Source organism: Streptopelia decaocto (genome assembly GCF_964273445.1).
Source record: "Streptopelia decaocto genome assembly, chromosome: Z".
NCBI classification, from domain to species: domain Eukaryota; kingdom Metazoa; phylum Chordata; class Aves; order Columbiformes; family Columbidae; genus Streptopelia; species Streptopelia decaocto.
The window spans coordinates 16,033,209-16,057,212 of NC_138657.1; the positions used below are offsets into that span (position 1 = coordinate 16,033,209).

Sequence of the window (24,004 nt, forward strand, 5' to 3'; positions counted from 1 at the left end):
ATCTATAACTCTCTAAAACCTAGTAGAGATGTTGATTAGTGATGCGTGGTTTTGTTCTTGTTGGTTTTTTGTTTGTTCTTTACTTTGTCATAGGACTCATAGTACCTTTTCTTCTTCGTAGTACTATTTTCCTGGGTGCTCTTACCTTTTGTGGCTTTTCACCCTACATACCAAGATACCCCCCAAAGGAATTTTTATTTTCCACTGCACAAGGAGGAATGAACAAGTGGACGCACTTTGCCATAAATCTACAGAAGGATTCTATTGACAAAACAAAACAAAAGCATTACTGAGGTTGCAGCTTGAACTGCATTAGAAAGACAACAGAGTCGTGCAGTTCTGACAAAAAACAGTTTGTGCAGCTTGTTCTTCCTGCCTCCTGCATAAGCCACATTTCTTCCATGAAAGCTTTTGCTTTTAAGGGCTTGTCATGACAGGTCTTCGCTACAGCAGTTCTGAAGGAATGAGGCTATTCTGAGTAGACTACAACCATCACTTTCAATTTTATGAAGCTGGTAACAAAGCAGTGTTGATTAAATCAAGTAATGGATTCCTGCCTCCCTAAAAGCACATCATGTTCTGTTCCTTGTATTTAGAGATGTCGCAGCTGCGACCAGGCAGGCCCTGTTAATTCTGCAATTGTGGCCAAGTTTCAAGACAGAAAATTTTATTACACTTTCCTGTTAGTTCCCATGAAACTTCAGAGGAAATAAAAGCAAAAATGAGCCCTCGTTGGGCAATGTGACATTTCTCTTTCCATCCCCATTCAATTATAAAATTTTTATTTTTAATAATTGTTTATTTTTAATAATTGTTAAATCTGTGTTATTGAAAACTGCATATAACTTTCTCAGGACGGGACTCCATTAGACTTCATATAAGCATATACATCAGGAACTACTCTCATTCCCTTTTCTTTAGAGAATCTCAAAGTTTAGATCTGTTCTCACAGTGAGAACCAGTCAGAAGGAGTGATCCGCTGCTCTGGTCGTTAGGCACACAACAGAAGCAATTTATATCTTCATAACAAGTGAATCTGATCCATGCTTTCAAAACATAAGAAAACAACATAAATAGAATAATTTTAAAAATCTGATGACTTACCCAGGCAGTGGGCCACCATTGGTGAGTTCAAAGACCTGATGTGGGTTTAGCAGCTTTCTAAAACTGTACAGCAGATCCCGACCCTTCAGACCACCACTTTTTGGATTCACAAACACAAGAAGTGGGCAGCAGTTCTGCGGTATCTTGGAAGCCTGAAAGAAGACAAGAAAAAGGATAAGCCCAAGCCATGGTTAGGCAGGAAAAATACTACTGCATCTTGGAAGTATTTCCAGAAGCTTCCTTGATGCTTAGCAAAAAAATCCAGATTGGATAAATAAAAATACCGAATGTCCAGGCAATGGGCAGGTTAGCTGCTGATCTTGTTTTACTGGGAACTGAAGTTTCCTTAACCCACTGAGCCCAACGTTAAAGACAAAGGCATTTTAAGTAGTCCTTCCTACACATTTTCAGTAAACAGTCTACGCCAAAGAACGATGTGAGGGAAAAAGTACCTGCCAGTCAGGCACAATTCAAACACTCTCCTTGCAAAGAGAACTTTTCCCAAAACAATTGAAACATTTGTCTTTTTGTGGTCGTCTTAGCTTATATGTTAATTTACAGGGACAAAACATGTCACAACAAAGGTGTTTGGGGCAGACACTGGTGTGCCCCTCCCCGTGAAATATGAGGCTGAAAGCTTCTTTTAAAAATATGTATTTAAAATTTGTAATCAGGAGGATTTGGTGTCAGTAGCTTACGATGCTCACACCTCTGCTGAAGCTGCTGGGGCAAGGGCTCTCCAAGCATGGCCGTGCTGCTGGGGAGCCCCGTACCCATCCAAAAACTGCTCCAGAGGGAGACACCGCCCATGGCGGGAGGGCTCTCCCAAGGTCCGCTGTGGACTGCACCGGAATGGCACCTGGGGCCTCAACAGAGGCCAAAGCTTCCAGCCACCAGAAGCCTCCACTTTGGGACTGGTTTTCAGCCAGCCCATAAATCATTCCGTCAAACCATTTGTACGTAGTTCGAGAAAGATCAGAAAACACCAGCATACCTTTCACCGGGCTGTGGGGCAGGTACGGGCCAGAGAAGTCCATTGGGCATTTCAATGAATGCACTTCAAAACAGAAACGTTTGCTGCAGTCCCTAAGTTGTGGTAATTTGTATTTACAAATTGGACCGCATTCAGGGAACAGCGATTTGTCACGCAGCTGACAGGATGGACTCAGGGAACAGAACAACAGTGCTAAATATAAGTCAATTTAGACAAGAATGATTCAGGGGGAGGTGAGGCAGCAGCATGACCGCAGCGTGCAAACATGCAGAGAGACAGCAGCAGCTCCAGAGGGGAGGAGACAGCACCCAGAGGGACACAGTGACACCAGAGAGCGTGAACCAAGGCGAAGAACAGAGAAATCAGGACAAATTAATTCATAACTTTGTAAGGAAGCAAACTGTCGTGATACCCCAGACCTGTGAGCTGACGTGGATGCTTAAAAACAAACAATTGTTTTGAGGCTTCCCAGTATTTGAGAGACTTCCTCAAGTTTTACTTTCCTGAAAGGGCTGGGTGCTAATCCTCTGCACGTCACACCCTGCCGGACGCATGAGGATACCCGCAATCACATAAAAATCCTTCTCTGTGTCACTGCCTGCACGGGAAATGCTCTCTGCTATTCCGTGTGACCCGCAGGCACAACCAGAAAACGCACTGGGAAGAAGAACACTTCAGCAGGCATAAGGTTGGTGGAGCAGGAACACACTTCTCCTCTCGCCCCTTCCTTCCTCATCCTTTAGATTCTATCAGAGACATTCAGTTTGAAAACATGTATGTTTTCTCAAAAAAAAAAAATTAGCCAAACAGGGTCTATTTCGGCTGACAAAGAGCCCGAAGAGCCTCAAAACTTGGTTTTACTGCAAAGATTTCACTGCTGGCAAAACAATGAGGTTGGCAAGACAGGGGCTGCAAAGCTGTCCACACAGCTTTCTCCAGAGGAACCACCTACATGCTACACTGTGAAGACTGCTAGGTCAAAACACCCCTGGCCTGCATATTCAGGCTCTATTGGAAAATGAGAATCAATTATTAAAAATGCAACCAACACACAATGAGGGTAATATATTTATTTCTACTAAGCACACGGAACGGATATTTGTAGCCAGCAAAGGAAGTCTAAAGAAAACAATACATGCCACCGTCACAAAAAGGAAGGACTTCTTGAGTTGTAAGGTCAACAGCTCAAGGATCCACACATCCCAACATGAGAGGTGGATTTCCGTGGATTTCCTTCCCTTGAGCCATTGCAGGCATTAGCAAAAATAGTAAGCAGAGCTCTCCTCTTCCAGCAGTAAAGCCCTTCTCATTAGCCCATTAGTTCCTGCACCATTATCTACCATAACCCATTGTGAAAAGTCCATTGAAAATCCCACAAGCAATTAAAGTCAGAGCAGCTCTGAAAGGAAACACCGTATCCTGGGGCTTACAGGGAAAACTGTTCCCTCCCAGGCTCCCTGTTCAGCTGCCCTCCGTCCCCTGCCAGCCGCTTCCCACTGCTCCAACACTCTTTTACGACCTAAATCTCCAGTCACCTCAGCTTTCTGAACAATACATACTATCTGAAACCTCAGGCTTGGTTCAATGCACAGAAACTTCCAGGGTTTAAAAAGAGGGGAGTAAGGGGATAGATAATACACAGAAAAAAAAAAAATCAGTTCTGAAGCTCACAGTAAACAAAAACTTTTTCAAAAAAGAATAAGACAAAAGACACGAGTCCATCATTCAAGTCAAACAAACACCTTACTGAAATGTGGACAAGAGCATTTGATTACCTTCTCTTCAGGAAACCAGTTTCTAAAAATACTGGTTTTGGACCTTTAGAAGTGACAAGTTGAACACATGTTTCACATTACTTGCTTTTACAGGCAAGTTCTAACGCACTGCATTTAAAACCAAATAACTAAAATAATTCACAAGGAACTTCAGGGAATCACACTGATTTTTGAGATGTGGTAAGCTCCAAGGCATTCAATAGCACAGCTGTGTTTCCGAAAGCCAGCCGAGATCTTACCCAAGTAAATATATATTGTTGTAAATATTTATTTACAGTTTCTATGAACCACCCTCTAGACTTCCTAATTGTCAAGTGTCAATATTGAACAACAAGAAAAAAGGCGAAACATTTACCCTGAATGCTACTAACAAGCAGCTGCACAGAGAATGCCTGGAGCTAAGAAAATATCTGTATGTAGTGTGAACTCAGCAGTCCTACCACACAAACAATCCATGTTCAAGTATCTTCTAATGTAAATCCCTAACTATACTTATTTCGGAGTAAACATACCTATGTAGAATGAGCAGAAGTATCCTAGAAACTGCTTAGCCTTACAGTGAACTTGCTTCCCATCATCACTCTTCATTAAACTCAAAGGAGTAAGAAATGCCGCTAAATCCCTAAATAAAGGCAACCTTCTAAGAAAACAACTTTTTCAGTAGGGGTCAAAAACTCTGTGACCGTTTGCACAGCAGAGCAAGGCTGCTGCATTGCTCTGTTACCATTACAGATGGCCACAAGGGCAGCACTCTTGGGCTGAGGAATTTTTTTCATCCCTTAATAAAGCCCCAGCGGGGACGTAGGAGTGAGTTCGTTACTGGGCAGAAGGGGATGGTGACTCACAGCCTGAGGACTCCCCCCTTCAGCCCTGGCTTCGGTGCTCTGCTCCAGCAGTGAAATCTGCAGAGGGGTTTTGTGTTGGCTGCCGTTCAGGAAGGAATTTATTGCTCGTTTCTTAGAGACAGCTGAAGGAGGCCGTGTGGTTCAGACACTCTGACAGCCACTGTGAATTGCTTAATTTGTCAGGATTAGCACAGTACGGCTTCAGGCTGGGGTAAAATACTTATTAGCCACAATAATCCCCTTTCTGTGGACTGTACTCTGTGATCACATCTCACAATGAAGCAGAACAAGGTGTCCTGTGCCACAAGCCTGCCAGCACGACAACTATGGGGCATCTTCCAGGGTGGTGGGCTGTCTCCAGAAACTGCAGGAACCTCTAAGAGAGAAGTACAACACAACTTTTGCAAACAAGCTGTGTGCAGCATCTCCCACATGCAAGGACTCAGGATGCCCCAAGTACAACCGTCCTGCAGCCTGGCCAGAAAGGAGTCATTGCATCTGATGAGGAATGGTGTGCAAGGTGCCTCAATGCAACTGCATCAAGGCAGCAGCAGCTTGAGCCTTTTCTTTACTTTTTGGGGAATTATAGCAGCAGACGAAGGGTGGAAAGTAACCCTTCATGGTGTTTTCGCTAAGGGGGGGTCACTAAACTATCATGCTTTTAAGTTGGACACATTTGTGTAAGGAATTAGTGGAATGAATGAAACTGGAAGTTTCACCCATTTGAGAATCTCCCACCTTTTCCTACCCTTAAGGAACTGACATACAATACATCAGAGAGCACTTGTCTGGCAAGTGGCGTTAGTGATGAAGCCACAAAAACTTGTCACCTTTGTGCTGATATTGGCCTCATACAACCCTCTAATGATTTCCTTGCTTGCCAGTACTGCTCAAGGTGTTCTGGTAAACCAGCTTTCAGTTAAAAGGTCCAGCCCCGCCATGTCTTGACGTGCACCTAAAGAGCGGGACCAAACCACCCCTGCAAGTCCTTACACACAGCAGCAGCAGAGCAGCTGTGTAAGACACTGCATTTTTTTTCACAGTTCGACAAAGAGAGTATTTTTATTTATTTGCATACTGTGAAACGATGAAGATTCTGATTAATTTCTTAAGGGCCCGAGACCATGAAACAGCAGAACAGATCAATGCACCTGATCACACTAATTGCTTGACTTTCTAATTAGCAGTCAGTACAAACGGATTCCGCATTCAAACTTTTCAGTAATGATAAGAGGATGAATCGCTTCTGGCAGACCTAAACACGTCAGACTAGAACCGGACCTCCTCTTAGAAGGTGTAGGAACACAGAGTAAGTGAATATCACCTTGGGAAAACAAAGGACTATCAAAAAACAACGTAGATGCTGATTACCAATTTAGTTCTGTGGTTTCACTGAATTTCAAGAAGGGTTGTTTGTGTTGTTAGTTTTTATTTACGAAGCAATTAGGAAAAATCATTCATTAACCAAAACACTGTGGCCTTTGTTTTATCACTCATTCTTCTTATGAGACTACACACTAGCCTTTCATTCCCAATTTCTTTGTATTTCACCCACAACAGGAATGTCAAACACAGTATAAATGTAATATTGTTCTCAGTGCTTGTGTAAGCATTTCCTAGTGCTGTATTTAAATGGTCACTTATATTAAGTATAAACAAAGGCTAGCAGTATCATAAGATAAAAGGATAATCTAGATTGGAAAATACCTCAGGAGGCCATCTAGTCCAATTGCTACCCAAAGTAGGGTCAAGAATCACTCATTAGTTTAGCCTGAGTAATTAGTGTACAGTGAAAGCTGCGTGGCCAAAGCACAGATGACCAACACCTGAAATACTGTTTAGGTTAACTCTTGGCTCATATCAGTGAGATGACCCAATATAAATAATACATGCTGCATTAGAAACAAGATGTATGTGCACATGTAGAGACCCTCTCTCCTTCTTAAATATTAGAAATTCACGTCTAGCAATTCCCTGAACTGAAGTTTCTAAAAAATACCTTGCACCACATAACAGATTAGCATTATCTGTATTTTCCTGGCATCAAGAAGCTCACTTCAGACATATCTAGTGTCAGAAAACCAGACATACGTAATCAACAGAGGGGAGTATGTTCCACTTCACACACTGCACACCACATTTAAGCTCATAATGCATTTGGCTAAAACCCACCAAAAACAAGCATCCAAAAGGAGTTCCATCCTCACACCGCCTTCTGTTTCTGACAACAGAAACTCTGAAACCTCATTTGGACGCAGGGGGACCTTGGTTTCTAAGGATGTCACAAAACACAATGCCTATGCATGCAGAAGAACAAGGCTCCCACTTTTTTTGGAGGGGAGATAGTTTTTAATCTTGCCCGTTTCACATCAGCGCTGCCACTGGTCCACTCTGCTCCTATAAAAATTTGCTTTCAGAAAACTTTGACACGCAGAGGACTCTCTAAAAGGTAAAAGCAGGCATGTAAGTGCAACTACGGCTATTGAACTTGAGACGCTTCCATCTAGAGGTGTTTCATAGTTTCCACTAGTTTTCTATTTTTTTAAGTTTTCACCCTTTTGTGAAGTTCTAAGAAGCCACATCAAGGCCCTCATTTCACTTCCCGTAATGCAACTCCAAAAGACAGCAACTGCAAGATTACACAGCGGCTCAGGGCACAGTAATTACTGCTACACTCTCTTTTGGACAGAACCTACATCATCTTGGTTAAAAATCACTTTGCAGAGTGAACTATTTCCCTCTTTTCACCCTGAATCTGCTTTGTTAACAGGAAACCTATTATTAAACCAACTGATTCAGAGGGAAGTGATTTGTAACCACAAAATTTAATAAATTAGAATCAAGCCTAAATTTGTGAAAGGACTCTTGCACTAAGTCTCTCAAAAGACTGTTTTCCTCTGAAATCCACAAAGCAGCATTTAAACACGGCCAAACTCTCCCTGCTACAGAACGGGGGAATTGAAGATAATGTAAATGTGAAGATTAGCAGTAGTACTTCACCTCATGGTTAGCAAGGAAACGTCTCCAAAACAAAGTTTTTGTAAGCATTTCAAGACACACCAAATAAAACCTCACCTAACTTTTTGATCATTGAAAGAAAAAAGAAGAAAAAAACCTTTTGTTTTACTCCCCTGTATAGTTATTCCTGACAACTCAACAGTAACAGGACAAGTCACTTAACTCACAGTGGAATTTCATATACATGAAGTACAGGCCCTCAAGTATTTTTCATCGCACTACTTACAGATGCTCATCACGTGGCTCCAAAGGACCACAAAGGTAATAGAAGAACTGGGAAGCCGCCATATGAGGAAAGGTTGAGAGAACTGGGCTTGTTCAGGCTTGAGAAAAGAAGGCATAGGGAAGACCTTATCACCATGTTCCAGTATTTAAAGGATGGCTACGAAGAAGATGGAGACTCAGAAGACTCTTCTTACAAAGAGTCACACGGAAAGATGGGGGGCAATGAGTACAAGTTACTCCTGAGGAGATTCGGTCAGATACAAGAGGGAAATTTTTCATGATGAGAAAAATCAGCCATTGGAATAATCTCCCCAGGGAAGTTGTGGATTCCTCAACACTGGACACTTTAAAGATTCAGCTGGACAGGGCGTGGGGCCATCTTGTCTAGACGGTGCTTTTGCCAAGAAAGGTTGGACCAGATGATCCTTTGAGGTCCCTTCCAATCTGGTGTTCTATGCTTTTATGATTCACTTCCAGAAAAAGTCTTCAGGTAGCTGTTTTTCTTTTAAAGACATATTTTAGACTCAAATCCATCTCTTACCATAACTTCAGGAACCACCACAGCATTCAGAGGCTTGTCATTGACAGTTGTATCTTTAACTAGCATATATATCCTTTCAGCTTCAGAAAAGCATGAAATTTCGAGTACAACAGCACCTGTAAAGAGGCATCAGAACTATTTTTTATATTTTCTATTATTATTAGGAAATCAGTATCATCATATCATAACAGAAGTTTACTCAGTTTACTCAGGACATTTTCAGTCAAAGTTACTCTGCAACACTTGTTTGTTTTCAGTGATTTGGGCTGTTTTGTTTCTTAAGCCTTCATTCACACCCCAGATTGTTGTTGAAGCAAAGCAGTTCGATACAGGACCCGCAGCACAGTACAGATGCATGTTTAAAGACTTCCTTTGGGCTTCAGAAGCAGGGCCTATTTCCCTACTTCTGTCATAACTAACATGTGGTTCTCATAATATAAAAGTGGCAAAGGTATCAGGTTGCATTTTGTATCTCATCATTAAAAATCCAGTAGTTCCATTCACTGACAATATCTCAGTAAGAATTAGTACAAGCAAAGATTTGGTTTGAGAATCACCAAAATCTTTATGTTGGCTTAGGTCCTGTATGGGGAAGAAGGGAAGACGACAGGGAAAAATAAAAGAAAAAATACTGACAAGTTTAAAGTAAGACAATTAATGAGGAGGAAAACATGTCAGGACAAGACCAAAGTGTATAATGGACAGCATGTGAAATGTAAACTGGTGACATAACGTGGTTGCAATGAAAAGTGAGAGTCAGGAAGTTATCAGAAACATAAAAACACTCATAAAGTGAAAAAATACAAAAACAATGAAAATCACATACACACAGAAACATCTACAAACACAGGGAGGTGAACTTGGTTAAATGAAGCTGTGACAGGATGAATATCACAAGAACAACTCTTCTGCATTGGCAAATATGAAAAGGAGAGGGGACATCTGAAAGCTTTATGGCTGTCCTTACGAAAAGTAAGTATTAACTAGCCATGTGGAGACTGCAAATACACAAAAGGAGCACATATCAGTCTTCAAAACCAGCCTAGAGGGAGATTCATTTAGCAGTCATGTGAAAGTTAAGCCTGCCAAAAGACGTGAAACCTCTCAGATACGGACACCTAAACGTACAAAAGAAAGATCCCGCACTTTTACCAAATGCAGATCTCCACCAGATCACTAAAGCTGCTCAGAGCTGCTGCTCCTCCAGCTCTCAGAAACCTTGTGGCTTCTCTGACCTGGCTGAAACAAAATTTGTGCAGCAAACACAAAGCAACAGCTCAAAGCATGAATGCAGAGATGAGTATACTGATTTTCTTCAGACTTCAGGCACTGAATCCCCCCCACTTAACACTGTGCTAGGAAATGGTGACTGAAACAAGCCCATCAAGTTCAAAAGCAGTACCAAGTTTAAGTGTTTATAAGTCAAAACAAAGACAAAGCACTTGAAGGGTTTTTAACAGTTCAGTGCTGTTGGACTATTCAGTTGAAGTGCAACTTCAAAACTCATTTTTATGATGAGCTATTACCACTTCCTGCTGCACGAGGCACGAAGCTAACCTTTTTTTTTAATAAGGTAACACTAAGCCACTGCTCTTCATAAATCCATGTTACATTTTATCTGAAGGGCATTTTGCTTATGCAGTAAGACTAGCATACTCAAAGCTTAGAGCCTCTAGGATTAGGCTGTAGTTTTGAAAACACAGTTTGCAAGACTGAAATTGTAATGCTTACCTTGTGCTTGATAAACATGTCTCACGGATACTACATTTGCTGCAAAGGATAAAAATATAAACACATAAAACCTTGGGTACATTCAGAGTAAATATTTAAAATATTTTTTAAAGTTACAGAAATATAAATATTTGAAGTTATACAAATATAGAGAGAACCTTCAGATAACACTTCCCTAAGTTTACTGTGCAAGTTAGAAAAGGTGATTTTCATAAAAGGCGACTATGAATTCTTTCTGGCATTTAAAGTACAATTCCTCTTAAAGTTACAGAAAAGACTGGGAAAAATACTTTGTTTCCTGAAACAAAAAGTGTGACGCATTCCTGACACTGTTTATAGAACACACCGGTTGAAAAGAGTATTATGAAAAATCAATTGCACTTATTTGAAAAAGAAAAATAAATTCTTTTCACTGAGTGCTTGTCCATGTGTGTGTGCACATACTGCTCATACTTCTCCGCGACAAGGCACAGAGATCACGATCTGCACTGAGGAGAGCCCATGCCAAAGAAGCCAGAGGTTAACAGAGGTGAGGAACAATCACGCACAGGGAATTAAACTGTCCTGCCATAATTTGAATGCTGGAAGGTATGTCAGTTCACTTTCTAAAGTGATGCTCTTTCGCACACACAGAAAATTGTATGGTCCCATATAGCTCAAGTAATGTAATAATAATTCTGTGAATAATGAGCGCTCACATCGCTCATGCAACCATGAGCATGTTAAGATGAATTAAAAAAATGCTGTGAGAGTACAAGGCAGACTGATTTTTCAAATAAGGTCATAAAACATTAAGAAAAAAATAATAAAAAATAATAAAAAAATAATAAAAAAGAGCAAAAGATGCTACTGCATTTTATTCTGTACAGGTGAACATCTCAAAATGCACCTGCCTACTTACTTTTGATAGCTAATTCATCCTTGAGAATATTTGTGTATTCTTCAGGGGAAAGCTGAGGTGGAAGGCCACCAACAAATAAATTTACTCGTACAATTGATTCACTGTTTTCCACAATGTAAAATCTTGTTTGATTCATCTGACGTATCGAAGTCTACCAAAATAAAGAAAAATAAATGACATGACATTTGGCAAAAAGATATTGTGAAACAAAGCCCCAACAGTTCTGAACTTGGCAATCAAGGCCTCTATGCCTAGAGAAGCATGAAGAGAAACAAACTTCAGTCCGAGCCCTTAGATTCTCTACAGATCAGACAGCTGAAGGGGCAACTGATCAATTACTTTTTCTGTAAGAAAGGGGACTTCCGACTTTCTATAAAAAAAGATCATATTTTTTTTCAGATTTACCTTTCTTATGTCCTTGAGTCTATTCAGAATCAGCTCCTGATTGTCCAAGACCATGCGCTGAACTGGAGACAGCAAAAACATTAATCATGTTTGAAAGCACTGTAAGTTATTATCAGGCTCAATTAAACAACAACACCACAAAAAAATTTAGGGAAAATACACAACTCTGCATACAACTGACATAAACATTAAGGAGCACGCAGACCTGGACTACTCATTATCCAACAGAAAAAACATGTAGCTGCTCTGAACAGTTCGATTTTGTTCACAGTTCTTAAACACCACCCTCCTTTAAAAAAGGCAGAAACAGTTTGAAGCCTCTCAAAAGACAAGCTCTACCTTGGTAACAAGCTGTCTGACGGAAGACTTTAAAACTATCCCTGACTTTAAAAAAGACTTAAAAAAAATCCCTGACAACTACAAACTTCTTCATTTTATTAAAATATTAGAACAACTGCAAAAACTTACAGCTAAAGCTAGGCTGTAAAGAAGCAACATCGCTTCTGATTAAATATTTCAACATGATGGTGAAGTTTCATTTGTGAAGGCATTTATTGTAAAAAGTTAATTGTGACTGTGTTAAAAGGGAAAAAAAAGAAAGCTAGAGGGTCAGTTACAGATGTGCTTTTGGCCAATGCTCCTACACTTACCTTGCTTACTGCCCATAAGCACTTCCACCAATTTGAAATTCTGGAGACACTCCGTCTGCCAAAAGATACAATGTGTAAATGTAGCTTCTGACTAAAATATAATTTTGCCAGATGTTTATATTAAATTTATATCATACACTGCACACACAGAGCATGGAAAATTAAACATTTTTAAATCAACCACAATGTTCTTTCCCTAACCCACTCCTCCCAACGTGGGAAAAGTCTTCATTTTACACACTCATACGTCCACACGGGGCACCAGGCTCCCGTTGTCATCCTTGCAGCTTCATGGTAAAGGGGCAACTGTAAAGCATGGCTAACTCCATCTCCCTTCAGTGACCAGCAGCTCAACAAGGATATTTCTGGAGTGTCCTTCCACAGAAAGTGTGCAGGACTGGGAACAAAGTTGCTCTTTGAGAAGACGGCCCAGGAACCAGGCTTGGCAAAAGCCCCATCTCCTGGGACACCCCACCACCACCGACAGAATGAAACGCTCTTCACATGTGCCACAGGCCCTTTTCCAAACTATACTGCCAGAGAACACCTGAGTCCCTCACAGCCGGATGAGAAACGATGGCACGGCCAAGAGTTGAACCATTCACTAGGATTACTGCAACCCTGGAAACAAGCGGCACTCAGGGTTGAGTAAGTTTCTTAATTTTTGGCGCTGAGACTCGAGAGGACAAATTATCTTGCTTCATATGTCATGAGCAAGGATGTTAAAAGCCTCAACTGCTTACATCTGCTTGGCCTGAAATTTGATGAGTGTCTCGGAGAGTATCTTCAGCACAGGAAAATTCTGGATATTAAAAAGAGATTTCCTGCAAGTGAATCTTCATATAGAAAAAGGAGAAAACCACCAACATCAGAGAAATTGCAATTGAGCCAGTGAATTAAGTCTTTTACAACATAAAAGTAGCTTCCCAAATAGAGAGGTGTGAAGATATTTCCCAAACAGAGTACCTGACTATCCTGTTCGACAGTTGCTTTTTTCAGATGAGACAAAACCTCAGATGATATTGTCCAAGTTTTGTCAAAAAGTCCACAGCACTTGAGGAAAAGGACTGAAACCAAATCCTAGAACCACCTTATGGCGCAAAAGGAGCCACAAGGACTACATAGCTGTGTACAGTTAGACAGAGATCTACCATTCTCACCTACTGCAGGCAGCTAGCCACCTGTGCACCTTGTCAGTGAGCACAAAAGGCAGTGGTCACCCTCTGTGACCATGGCTCTTCCCTGGAGCCATGGAAGTGCGCCCATCTGCTGGTGGGTTCACAGTTCCAGCTGCTGAATGAAATGTGTCTGTTAACAGCTTCACAGCTGTGAGCCCAACTGAGACTGTAAGTGCCTTGGCACACTTACAAATTGTACTAACACATTTCCTAAAAGCCATGCTATCCTGGCACCAGCTGTAAGAAAGACAGGCAGAGTGAAAACAGATCATCTTCCAAGGAAAACCTGTGCATCCTCGAGACTACAAGATGTATCTAATCATTTCCAATGAGGTGGGAAGGAATGCAGATGGTGAAGAACGTGGGTGCTGTTCAGCCTTCAGTCCTTCCTTGTAGTCCTTGAGGACTACAGAGAAGCTGTTCGCCACTGTAGGGAGAAAATCTGTGTGGCCAAAGCTTGAGTTCAAGCATGGCTGCACTGTGAAGGACAACAAAAAGGGCTTTTTAAAATATGTTAACAGCAAAAGAAGGATCAGAAGTAACATCAGTCTTTACTTGATGAGCTGTGACTTTACAAACAGGGACATAGAGCAGACAACATTCAATGCCGCCTTCACCACCAGTGATGGGCTCTGGAACCCCTGGAGCCCTGTGCTGGAAGACTGTGACTGGGGGGATGATAAACTCCTGGGCAACTCTGAACTTGTTCGAGACTGGTTAGTCCAGCTAGATGTGCGTGAGCCTATGGGACCCAGTGGGATTTCCCCCAGGTTACTGAAGGACCTGGCTGATGTTGTTGCAGGATCTCTTTCCATTATTTTTCAACCATATTGGGTGTCTGGAGAGGTCCCAGTTTTCAAGAAGGGTAGGAAGGAAGACCTTGGTAATTACAGGCCTGTCAGCCTCACTTCAGTGCTTCGTAAAATTATGGAGAAGGTTATTCTGGAAGTTACTGGAAAACACTTTGGGGACAACAGAGACACTGGTCCCAGCCAGCACAGCTTCATGAGGGGAAAGTCCTGCTTAACCAACTTAATTTCCTTTTATGACAAGGTCACCCACCTAGTTGACCAAGGGAAGGCATAGTGAACATGGTGGGTTTGGATTTTAGCAAAGCTTTTGATACTGTTTTTCACAGTATCTTTCTGGACAAAATGTCCAGCACAGAGCTAGACATGTCCATAACACACTGGATGAGCAACTGGCTGATGGGTTGGGCTCAAAGGTTTACAGTAAATGGGGTTTCATCAGGCTGGCAGCCAGTCACCACTGGAGGTTCCCCAGAGCTCAGTTTTAGGGCCAGTGTTCTTTAATGTTATTAGAAATGATCAGGATGCAGGAATAGAATGCACATTGAGTAAATCTGCTGATGATACTGAACTAGGAGGTGCTGTGGACTCCCTCAAGAATAAAGAGGCCTTACAGAGAAATCTGGATAGGCTAGAGAGCTGGTCAATCACCGACCATATGAAATTTAACAAGAGCAAGTGCCAGATTATCCAGCTGGGATGGGTAAATACATACAAACTGGTGTGTGAAAGGCTGGAGAGCAGCCCCATAGAAAGAGATCTGGAGGTCTGGGTTCATGGCATATTGAATACGAGTCAACAGTGTGCCCTGGCAGACAAAAGGGCCACCTGTGTCTTGGGGTATATCAAGCATTGTCAGCTGGTCAAGGGAGGTGGGTGTCCCATCCTACACTGCACCGCTGTGGCCCCACCTCAAGTCCTGTGTGCAGCTTTGGGCACCTCAACATAAGAAGGACATCAGATACTAGACTGTGTCCAGAGGAGGGTGTCCAAGATGGTGAAAGGTCTTGAGGGCAAGACTTAGGTGGAGCGGTTGAGGTCATTTGGTTTGTTCAGCTTGCAGAAGAGAAGGCCGAGGGGTGACCTCATCACAGTCTACAGCTTCTTCATGGGGGACAGTGGAAGGAGAGCTGCTGATCTCCTCCCTTTGGTGACCATTGATATGACATGAAGAGATGAGATGAAGCTGCATCAGAGGAAGTTCAGACTGGACATGAGGAGAAGGTTCTTCACTGAGAGTGTGGTTGGTCACTGGAACAGGCTCCCCAGGGAAGTCGTGACAGCAGCAAGCCTGTCACAGTTCAAGGAGAGTCTGGACAACACCCTTAGTCACAGGGTTTAGTTCCAGGTAGTCCTGTGAGGAGCAGGGAGCTGGACTCTATGATCCTTATGGGGAGCTTCCAACTTGAGATATGCTGTCATCTCCTTTGCAGAGCAGAGCAAAGAAGTGGGAGACAAGCACAATCACCCTAACAGCGGCTGCCAGTTTTGCAACAAGGTAAGGTAAGCAGTGTAGTTACACACAAGTGTATTTTAAATATCTCAAGACATAAACAGCCAGAAAAAAATATACTGCATATCAAGAACTATTGTGTTCTTGCCAGCAAATCTGCTTGACCCAACAAGACTGATAGTAACTTCCAGCACAGAGTAACCAGGTCTACCATCAAGACTGCAGAAGGTTTTGAGCATCTTATCAGTCACAAGAGATCATCCACCAAATATTAATAAGATTTGCATCAGGCACAAATGGACTGATTGTAATTTTTCTAAAGAGAAGAACATAGACATCCCACTTCAGGCTCACTCAGGTGGTATGTGGACATCCTTATGATCTTTCATTTACCTGCCTTCCAAGTAATGGAAGCACTTCCTCAATCACAGTCTGCGTAGTGCTACTCTTATTTACTCGTAGAGAAATGTATGCCATTCCCACCCTAGAGAGAAAAGAAATACTTATTTTAGGACCTGACCTATCCTGTGTGTGTCTTTTTTACCTAAGTGGCATATTTCCCATGGAGGGTAGGCAGAAATTTGCATTAGCTGAAGAAAGTTGTTCACTGAGGCTCATGGCAGATGCAGCATTAATGCCACAGACCAGCAAAGACTTTAATCTCAAGGAACTGGTCATTATGATTGTAGCACTGCAAATTAGTTTATTTGCAGAGAATTACCTTCAGGTCTTCCATAAAATTTGGCAATGTAGTTGCATTAGTAAAATGAACAAAGGTTTAAATTTTATCCCACTGCTCTTAAGAAATAAATAGGTCACCAGCCAGTCTTGTTTCCACTGCTAAATATGCTTAAAATATATATTGTCTCGCTGTTACATGGAACAGATTTTTTTCTTTGTTTTTTTTTTTCCTCCTATTCAAACATCAGAAGTTACACTGAATTCTTCCTACTTAATATTTATTAAAAAAAAATAATCGAGTTTTCAAGTGACATGTGTGTCATCATTTGTTTACAGATGCAGTTAATTTAAAGGTGCATCTTCTTGGCCAAACGCACTCTAATGGAATGGCACAAATTGCATAATATGTTCCATGCATTAAAGAAACCCATGAGCACGTTTCCAGGCATGGATTGAATAACATGCATATTACTCATTCAGAAAAATAAACATAAGAGTCCTGAAACTCAGAAGAAGCTACATTCGCTGTTATTTTATACTTGTGGAACTTCAATGACTGAAACACACTGGACTAGACTACACAGTACAAATGCAGCCAAGCAGAATAACCTCATGATAAAGGAGAAAAACACTCACTTCAGCCAGGCAGGATAAATTCTGATCACTTCCTCATCCTTTGGTTTGGCTCTGATGATCCAAGCTTCAGGAACAGATTCTCGGAATACCGAGCCCAAGTTGCTGTCCTCTGCAGCATCATTCCTGTTGATAACATCATCAGACAGCAGCGCCTGCTGCGTGAAGGTCTGGAGCTCGTACTCCTGCTGCTCATCATTGATGTAGTATGCCCTCAGAGCAGCCTCCTACGGCACAGCAAGATAAATTAACATTTTCTTGAAAAGATTCCATGAATACCTGCATAGCCATAGACATTCATAAACACCTTACTTATGCAATCAATTTTTATGGCACATTATAAGCGCAGAACAGTGGACTAATAGCAATGGCAAAAAAAACCCCAAACAAAACAAAAGCGAAGTTTTGAAAACAAATTTTGGTGGAAGATACAAGAAGAAAGCTTGAGATAGTAACAGATTTGAACACAGCCCACAGTATTTTTGTCAAGTGACAGTCATTTAAACTCCATAGATCAAATGTAAAAATTCAGCACCAGTAAAGCTAACCTCACTGCATGCAAAACTTACTCCATGAGGAAAATGGTAAATTACACTTGATTGTGCTCAGGTCTGCATATTCAACCTTCTTGCACTATGGCCACACTGAAAACTAGCGAACGTTTCAGCCACAACACTGCCTAAACCCACTCACCTGTGAAAAGGTAAGGGCTGTCCTGGCAAGGTGCAAGCAGTCACAGGATTCTATATCTGTTACTGGCCTGTGCCCACAGCACCTCTGCTAACACAAACACTGCAGTGAATACAGCCTAGTAAGTCACGACAACTGGTACTAAGCATCCCTGGTATTATAGGTAGCAGCCTGATAAAATGTGCTTTAAAGGTAAGTAGCACTCCTAAACAAATGTGTTTTCAGCTCTGTACAAAATTTTCCTTGAAAATATTTGACATGCAGAACACTACAGATCACCTTCAAAACTCCTGTTGACTTTGAGCACAATATCAAGATAAAAATCTTAAATGAGCTGTAGGTTTCAGTGGTCAAAATTCTGATGTAACAGATTCTGCAGGCTTCTGTGCCAAGTCCTTTAGGACTCTGAGTCTTCACTACTCAGTTTTACTGTGCAGCACCCCCTACCCTTTCTGGGCTTTATTTCTGCACAGCACAGGGTGTCTGTCCAACCCAGTAAATTCAGATCTGCATAGAACATTTGATTTAGTACTGAGCCATGTTTCCACCCCAGATGGAGCACTGGAAAAGCCAGGGAGTAGCCAATATGCAACTGATAATTCACTACTTTCACAGCCAAGGAATGGAGGTAACTATGGCATGCTTCAGTCTGCAAAGCTGATTAACTCAAGTGCAATAGTGGTGGCTGTCCACGATAAACGTCAAACCACTGAACACTACAGAAGAGGAGAACGGTCTAAGGAGCTGATTATCCAGTATTGCTCACATCCGAAAAATCACAGTTCAGTGGCACATGGGGAAGAAGAATGGCTGTTTAATGTGTGATATGCTGTGGTCCCCCAATATGCTATATTCTTCAGGTGCTCAAAAATAAGAGCACTACATCAAAGTCAAATCACACTGTAATATTATAGCCTATTTACAGATTTTGTTCTTCTTGAGTTACACTTGTAAAACTGTTAGCTTTTGACTATTGTAATATATAATAATATGTCCCTTTATCACACTAGAATATTGACCTTCACCAGGTATCTTACCACAACTTCTTCATTTTTTGCAATCCTTGGAACTGAAATCAGTCGAAATTGATTGCGTTTCACTGCATCATTCCCATCAAATATCTTTAATGTTTGTTTACCTGAATGAAAACAATTATTTTATTTCAATAACACACCCCTCAAATCATAAGGCTACCTGAATAGGAAGCGTACAATGGACTGTTAAAAACTTCCTTTTAAACACTGAACCATTTTTTCATCACAAGTTTTGAGGCTGAATATTTTTGTTTTGTTAATGTTCATTTAAAATGGGTACAGGAAGGAGTATTTCAAGGAATCAGTTTTATCCTGGCTTTTGATGTAACTGTTATAAATAACTATATAGTTTATGTTATCATTTCTTCACCTTCACCATTCAAGATTGCATTTGTTACAGGCGAGTTCAACAATGTGAAAACTGGGACAGAGGGCCATCACCTCCAGAACAGCTCCCAAAGTACTGCCAGTTCTGAGAACATCCTTCCAAAGAGAGTCCTTAAAGTACCTGGTAACTGTACAGACAACAGGAGAAAACACAGGAACAACAGACAAACTAGAAGAACAAAGGTACAGCAAATGAACTACAACTCTTTGCTCTGTTTAATTTGACTACAGCCTTACCAAATCTGTGCTGAAATCATGGAGCACTGGTTGTTGCACAGACATCTGTGAAAGGGTGAGGAGTTAAAGATTTCAGGTTCACCTTTCACAAAGATGAGTTAGACTCAGTCTGGCACAGTCCACTGTATGACAAAGTTTCTCTCTTATTTAAGTGACTATTTTAAGAGCAATCGCAAAGTGCAACCAAATTCTCATAGAACAGGCAGTTTTTGAGAGGTTTTAAGAACAAAAAAATATTATCAGTCCAGCATACGTGTCTTTACCACCTATGGAAAGAAATCAAGTTAATCAGTCCAGACCAAAAAAGAGACTCCAGCAAGAGAGTCCTATCCTGATCACATCTTTATGAAGAGATCTGACAACGTGTTCGGATTTGCAGGTTCTTTAACGTACTCCCCAGAGAGCCCATGCTTTATACCATACATGACTATCCTTCATGGACAGAATTTGCCCTTTTTATTCCATTGTCACTCTTTGTACAGCACAATGTTACAGACTCTGATCTCATAACAAATCTGTATCCCTGCATTCACCATAAAGTAATAAAATCTCTTAGAAGCTGTCACTTGCAGACTTGAAATGTTAGAGGTATTAACTGAAAGCCATGTACATCACACCACTGGTTAATCCTGCAGTCTGTTAATATGCACTGTAAAGGAGACATACGCCACATGCTGGAGTCTACTTCCATCTTTCTCTTACAGCTTGGAAATACTTTGTAGTACAGCAGAAAGTACTGAAAGCCTTTTGCTCTCAAATAATACTGGTGTTTAGGTTCGAAGAACCACATTAGCAAACGAACAATTGTCACAGAAGGATTAAAAAGAAGAGCTGGAACGGAAGGAGTAAAAAACCCAAACTATTCCTAACTGGTGGTTGAAAAAAGCAAGCGAGAATCCCAGGCAGAAATGTGGAACGAAGCTGGAGAGGGATCTGGAGAACAAGTCTGATGAGGTCTTAAAAATGCCCAAATTGCACACAACCCTGAACAAACTGCTCTGGTTGACCCTGCTTGAGCAGAGGGTTGGCCTCAATAATCTCCACACTGCCTGCAACCTCAGCCATGCTGTGACTCTGTGAAGGGAAACCTGTACGATGGTTGTAACAAGGAAGAGAGAGACACTAACAGAATAAATAAGATAATAGCATCACAGAATAATTTGAGTTGGAAGGGACCTTCAAAAATCACCTAGTCCAAACACCCTGCCATGAACACAGACGTTTTTCACTAGATGAGGTTGCTCAAAGTCGCATCCAACCTGGCCTTGAACGCTTCCAGTGACGGGGCATCCGCAACTTCCTTGGGCAACCTGTTCCACTGTCTCACCACCCTCACCATAGAGAATTTCTTTCTTATGTCCAAACCAAGCCTACCTTCTTTCACTTTAAAATGGTTGCCCCTTGTCCTGTCACTAGAGGCCCTGGCAAAAAGTCTCTCTCCATCTTTCTTATACAATACTCTCTGAGTACTTGAAAGGCCCTAGTGAGGTCTCCCCAGAGCCTTTTCTTCTCCAGGGTGAACAGCCCCAACTCTCTCAGTCTGTCCTCACAGCAGAGCTGCTACAGCCACCTAGTTATCTTGGTGACCTCCTCTGGCCCCTCTCCAACAGGTCCATGTCTTTCCTGTACTTTCCAGCTACAGAGCTGGACACAGGACTGCAGGTGGGGTGTCACCAGAGCAGAGCAGAGGGGCACAATCAACTCCCTTGACCTGCTGGACATGCTGCTTTTGATGCCGCCCACGACACGATTGGCCTTCTGGGCTGCAAGCGCACATTACCGGCTCATGTCCAGCTTTTCATTCACCAGTACCCCCAAGACCTTCTCCGCAGGGCTGCTCTCAATCCCTTCATCCCCCAGCCTGTATTTACACCAGGGATTACCCTGACCCAGGTGCAGGACCTTGCACTTGATCTTGCTGAACTTCATGAGGTTTGCATGGGTCCGCTCCTTCATCCTGTCAAGGTCTCTCCGGACGGCATTCCTTCCCTCTAGTGAATCAACTGCATCACTCAGCTTGGGGGCATCTGCAAACTTGCCAAAGGTTCACTCAATCCCACTATCTGTCACTGATGAAGGTAGTAAATAGCACCAGCCCCAGTATGGACCCATGAGGGAGATCACTTGTTAGTGAATTCCACTTGGACACTGATGTGAAAGCACAAAGGGTTTAAGCAGAAAGCAAAAGAACTAAAATCCTACATCCAAGTGAAACTGAAAAAGCAAAAATTACTGCCTTTCTAAGTGGTACCTACAACATGACAGATCTTTGGGCTCCTGATTTTGCGGGTCTCCTTCTGTCTCCTGTCGAGAAGAATGGAAGCACAGCTCTAATTTCTTCTTTCCTATATGACTACTCCTCAGGGACTCTTTTGAGACCAGTTAGCTGAAACCTTTTACAATATCTGTTTAGGAAATACAATCACACAATTTCCTCATGCAATGTACACTCCATACAGCAAAGGAGAGTAAATTATTCTACTGGAGAACTAAGCTTGGGATATATGATATGATACACTCGAACTATTCAACTATTTTTAAAAATATGAAAAGTAGTATTACCAGGTGGATTTGGCTTCTCAGTTTTCCAACTATCAACTCAGTGGTTGTGTCTGTTGTCTATTTTTTTTTTTAGTCACAATACAAGGAACATTTTAAATATTATCAACTCTCACTTCTAAAGTATCATGGAAACTCTATTGCCTTTGCATTGAGACTACAGCACGTCAGAAAGTGATCTGCTCCTTTAAACCCTGCTGGATTCATGTCAGAAAAAGCGAATTATTTTAGAAACAGATTTCTGTCAGAGTGACTTTAGCACAGACAGATTTTAACCCAATGACACACTGTGTCCTGGGGGACCTTCGTTATAGCTAACAGAACTTGAGAAAAAACAGCAAACACTGGTTATTGACAGCACAGCCAATGTTCTGAGTATCGACTACTGTAACACTCTCAAAATCTGTACTGTTTTCTCTAGCAATTAGAGGGTAGACAATCACCTGAGTATAAAAACATCCATCCAAGTTTTAGTACTTGTTTTCGTTCAAACTGCCTTTGTATTCTGCTCTTGTTAAGATACTAACTGGCCCAAAAGAATCAATCCCTAGCAATTTTAACTGGAGATTTTTTAACGAGCTCTGCAATTCTTATGACCAGCCAAATGTTGCAAAAAGTTGTCTTGACTCTTAAAATTAACTAGTTTGCAAGGAGGAGTTTAGATCTACAGACCAGTAGTAACGTCCTTAGCTCAAGTACATTCCTTAGTTAAACACACAGTATGCTCAGTCCTGCTTTCCTTAAAGGTAATCTGATTACATGTCATATAAAACAAGCTCAATTTATCAGTGAAAAATCATGTTTAACTTTGTCAGTGTATTCCTCACAGAGGTCACTCTTACTGCAGCCTGACGAAAGATGGCTTTCTCAAACATGAGCTTCTGGGGACCCTGTGGCAGGTGTGCTTCCTGCCCACCCTTCTACAACACCAGAAACACCTCAGCCTTCTTGTGCAGAATCGATGGACCCTGCATGGTGACTCTGGTCACATACACATCTTGACGGAGTGCTGACCATCGCATGCCAACCCAAGGGGCAGTGGTTATGGTCACGTATACCCCTTGGCTGGGGGACAGGAAAGACAGGGAGCTTAGGTGATAAAATGCCTCGGTCAAGAGAAGTTTCTAGACACTGAACATATATGACCACAGAGCAGATTCAACCTAGGTTATAAATGGAGCCCTGCCAGAGATGCCTTTTGAGTCAGTCCTCTTCAGAGCAATGGGGCTGCAGCTGAGGACTCTCCCCTTAGGCTGGGACACCACCTAAGGAAACTTCCTCGAGGACCAAGTGCCCTCATGTTTTTGGTGAGTGATCATACCTTCTGGGTCACCCTTGAAAGCCCTTGCCCTGTTGGCAAGTGATTATATATTCTGGATCATCCTTGAGAACCCTCACCTTATTGGCGAGTGTATTTGCTGGGTTACCCTTGGAAGTCCCCATCTTGGGAGTCCTCATTCCAAAGTTGTGGGGCACCCCCCTAGCCTGTGTTGACCGTATAGTGATTAAAACCCAACCGCTACCCTGAACCTGTGATGTCTAACACTGTCAGAGTGCCGAATGATTTGGACAAACCTTGTTTTAGCTGTTTTTCCTGCTGCATGATTCTGGTTAGAAAAAGGTTCCAGTTTGCTACCTGTCTGTCTGGTTTTGGTGTGCCTCTATGACCAACACATTAACAAAGAACAAACAGCTACTTATCTGGCCACAACTAATCATCCAGAAAAACACTTCCCAACTAATTGAAGTGTACATCCACAATATTAAAGAGGTGTCCTATATCAGATTGATTTGTCTAACTAGCCTTGGAAAGAAGCTCAACTATAATCACTTGTAAAGTTGGATAAAGCTCTTTGTCCCTCCAGTTCCAACTTTTAAATATTAGAAAATTATTCAATTACAGAAGTGAAGTCTACATACCACTACTTAGTATAAAAAGTCTTCCTAATATGCAATAGATGAACATAACAAACTTTGGTATTTAAAGGAGTTACTGCCTGTTTTATAATATCAACACTTGACTGCCAAATGTGTTTTATCTTTTCTTGCTGGATGAGACTAAACAGTACCAGGACTTTCTCCTGAAAAATACATTACTTTTTTCCTTATCATGGGATAAAGAGTTGAAAAATAAAAACCAGGTCTTCATGCTTA

General features: G+C 41.7%; 1 protein-coding gene across 1 annotated transcript in view; it reads right to left on the reverse strand.

Annotated features, from left to right (window-relative positions):
- DGKQ (diacylglycerol kinase theta) overlaps positions 1–24,004 on the reverse strand; it is a 103,409-nt gene that overhangs the window by 21,551 nt on the left and 57,854 nt on the right. The window contains exons 8-16 of the mRNA XM_082074432.1: positions 18,671–18,771; positions 16,947–17,170; positions 16,023–16,113; positions 12,190–12,244; positions 11,540–11,601; positions 11,135–11,285; positions 10,234–10,272; positions 8,503–8,618; positions 1,105–1,256 (exon numbers count right to left, since the gene is read on the reverse strand). Of these exons, the coding sequence (XP_081930558.1) occupies positions 1,105–1,256; positions 8,503–8,618; positions 10,234–10,272; positions 11,135–11,285; positions 11,540–11,601; positions 12,190–12,244; positions 16,023–16,113; positions 16,947–17,170; positions 18,671–18,771 (991 nt within the window). The remainder of the gene's footprint in view (positions 1–1,104; positions 1,257–8,502; positions 8,619–10,233; positions 10,273–11,134; positions 11,286–11,539; positions 11,602–12,189; positions 12,245–16,022; positions 16,114–16,946; positions 17,171–18,670; positions 18,772–24,004) is intronic.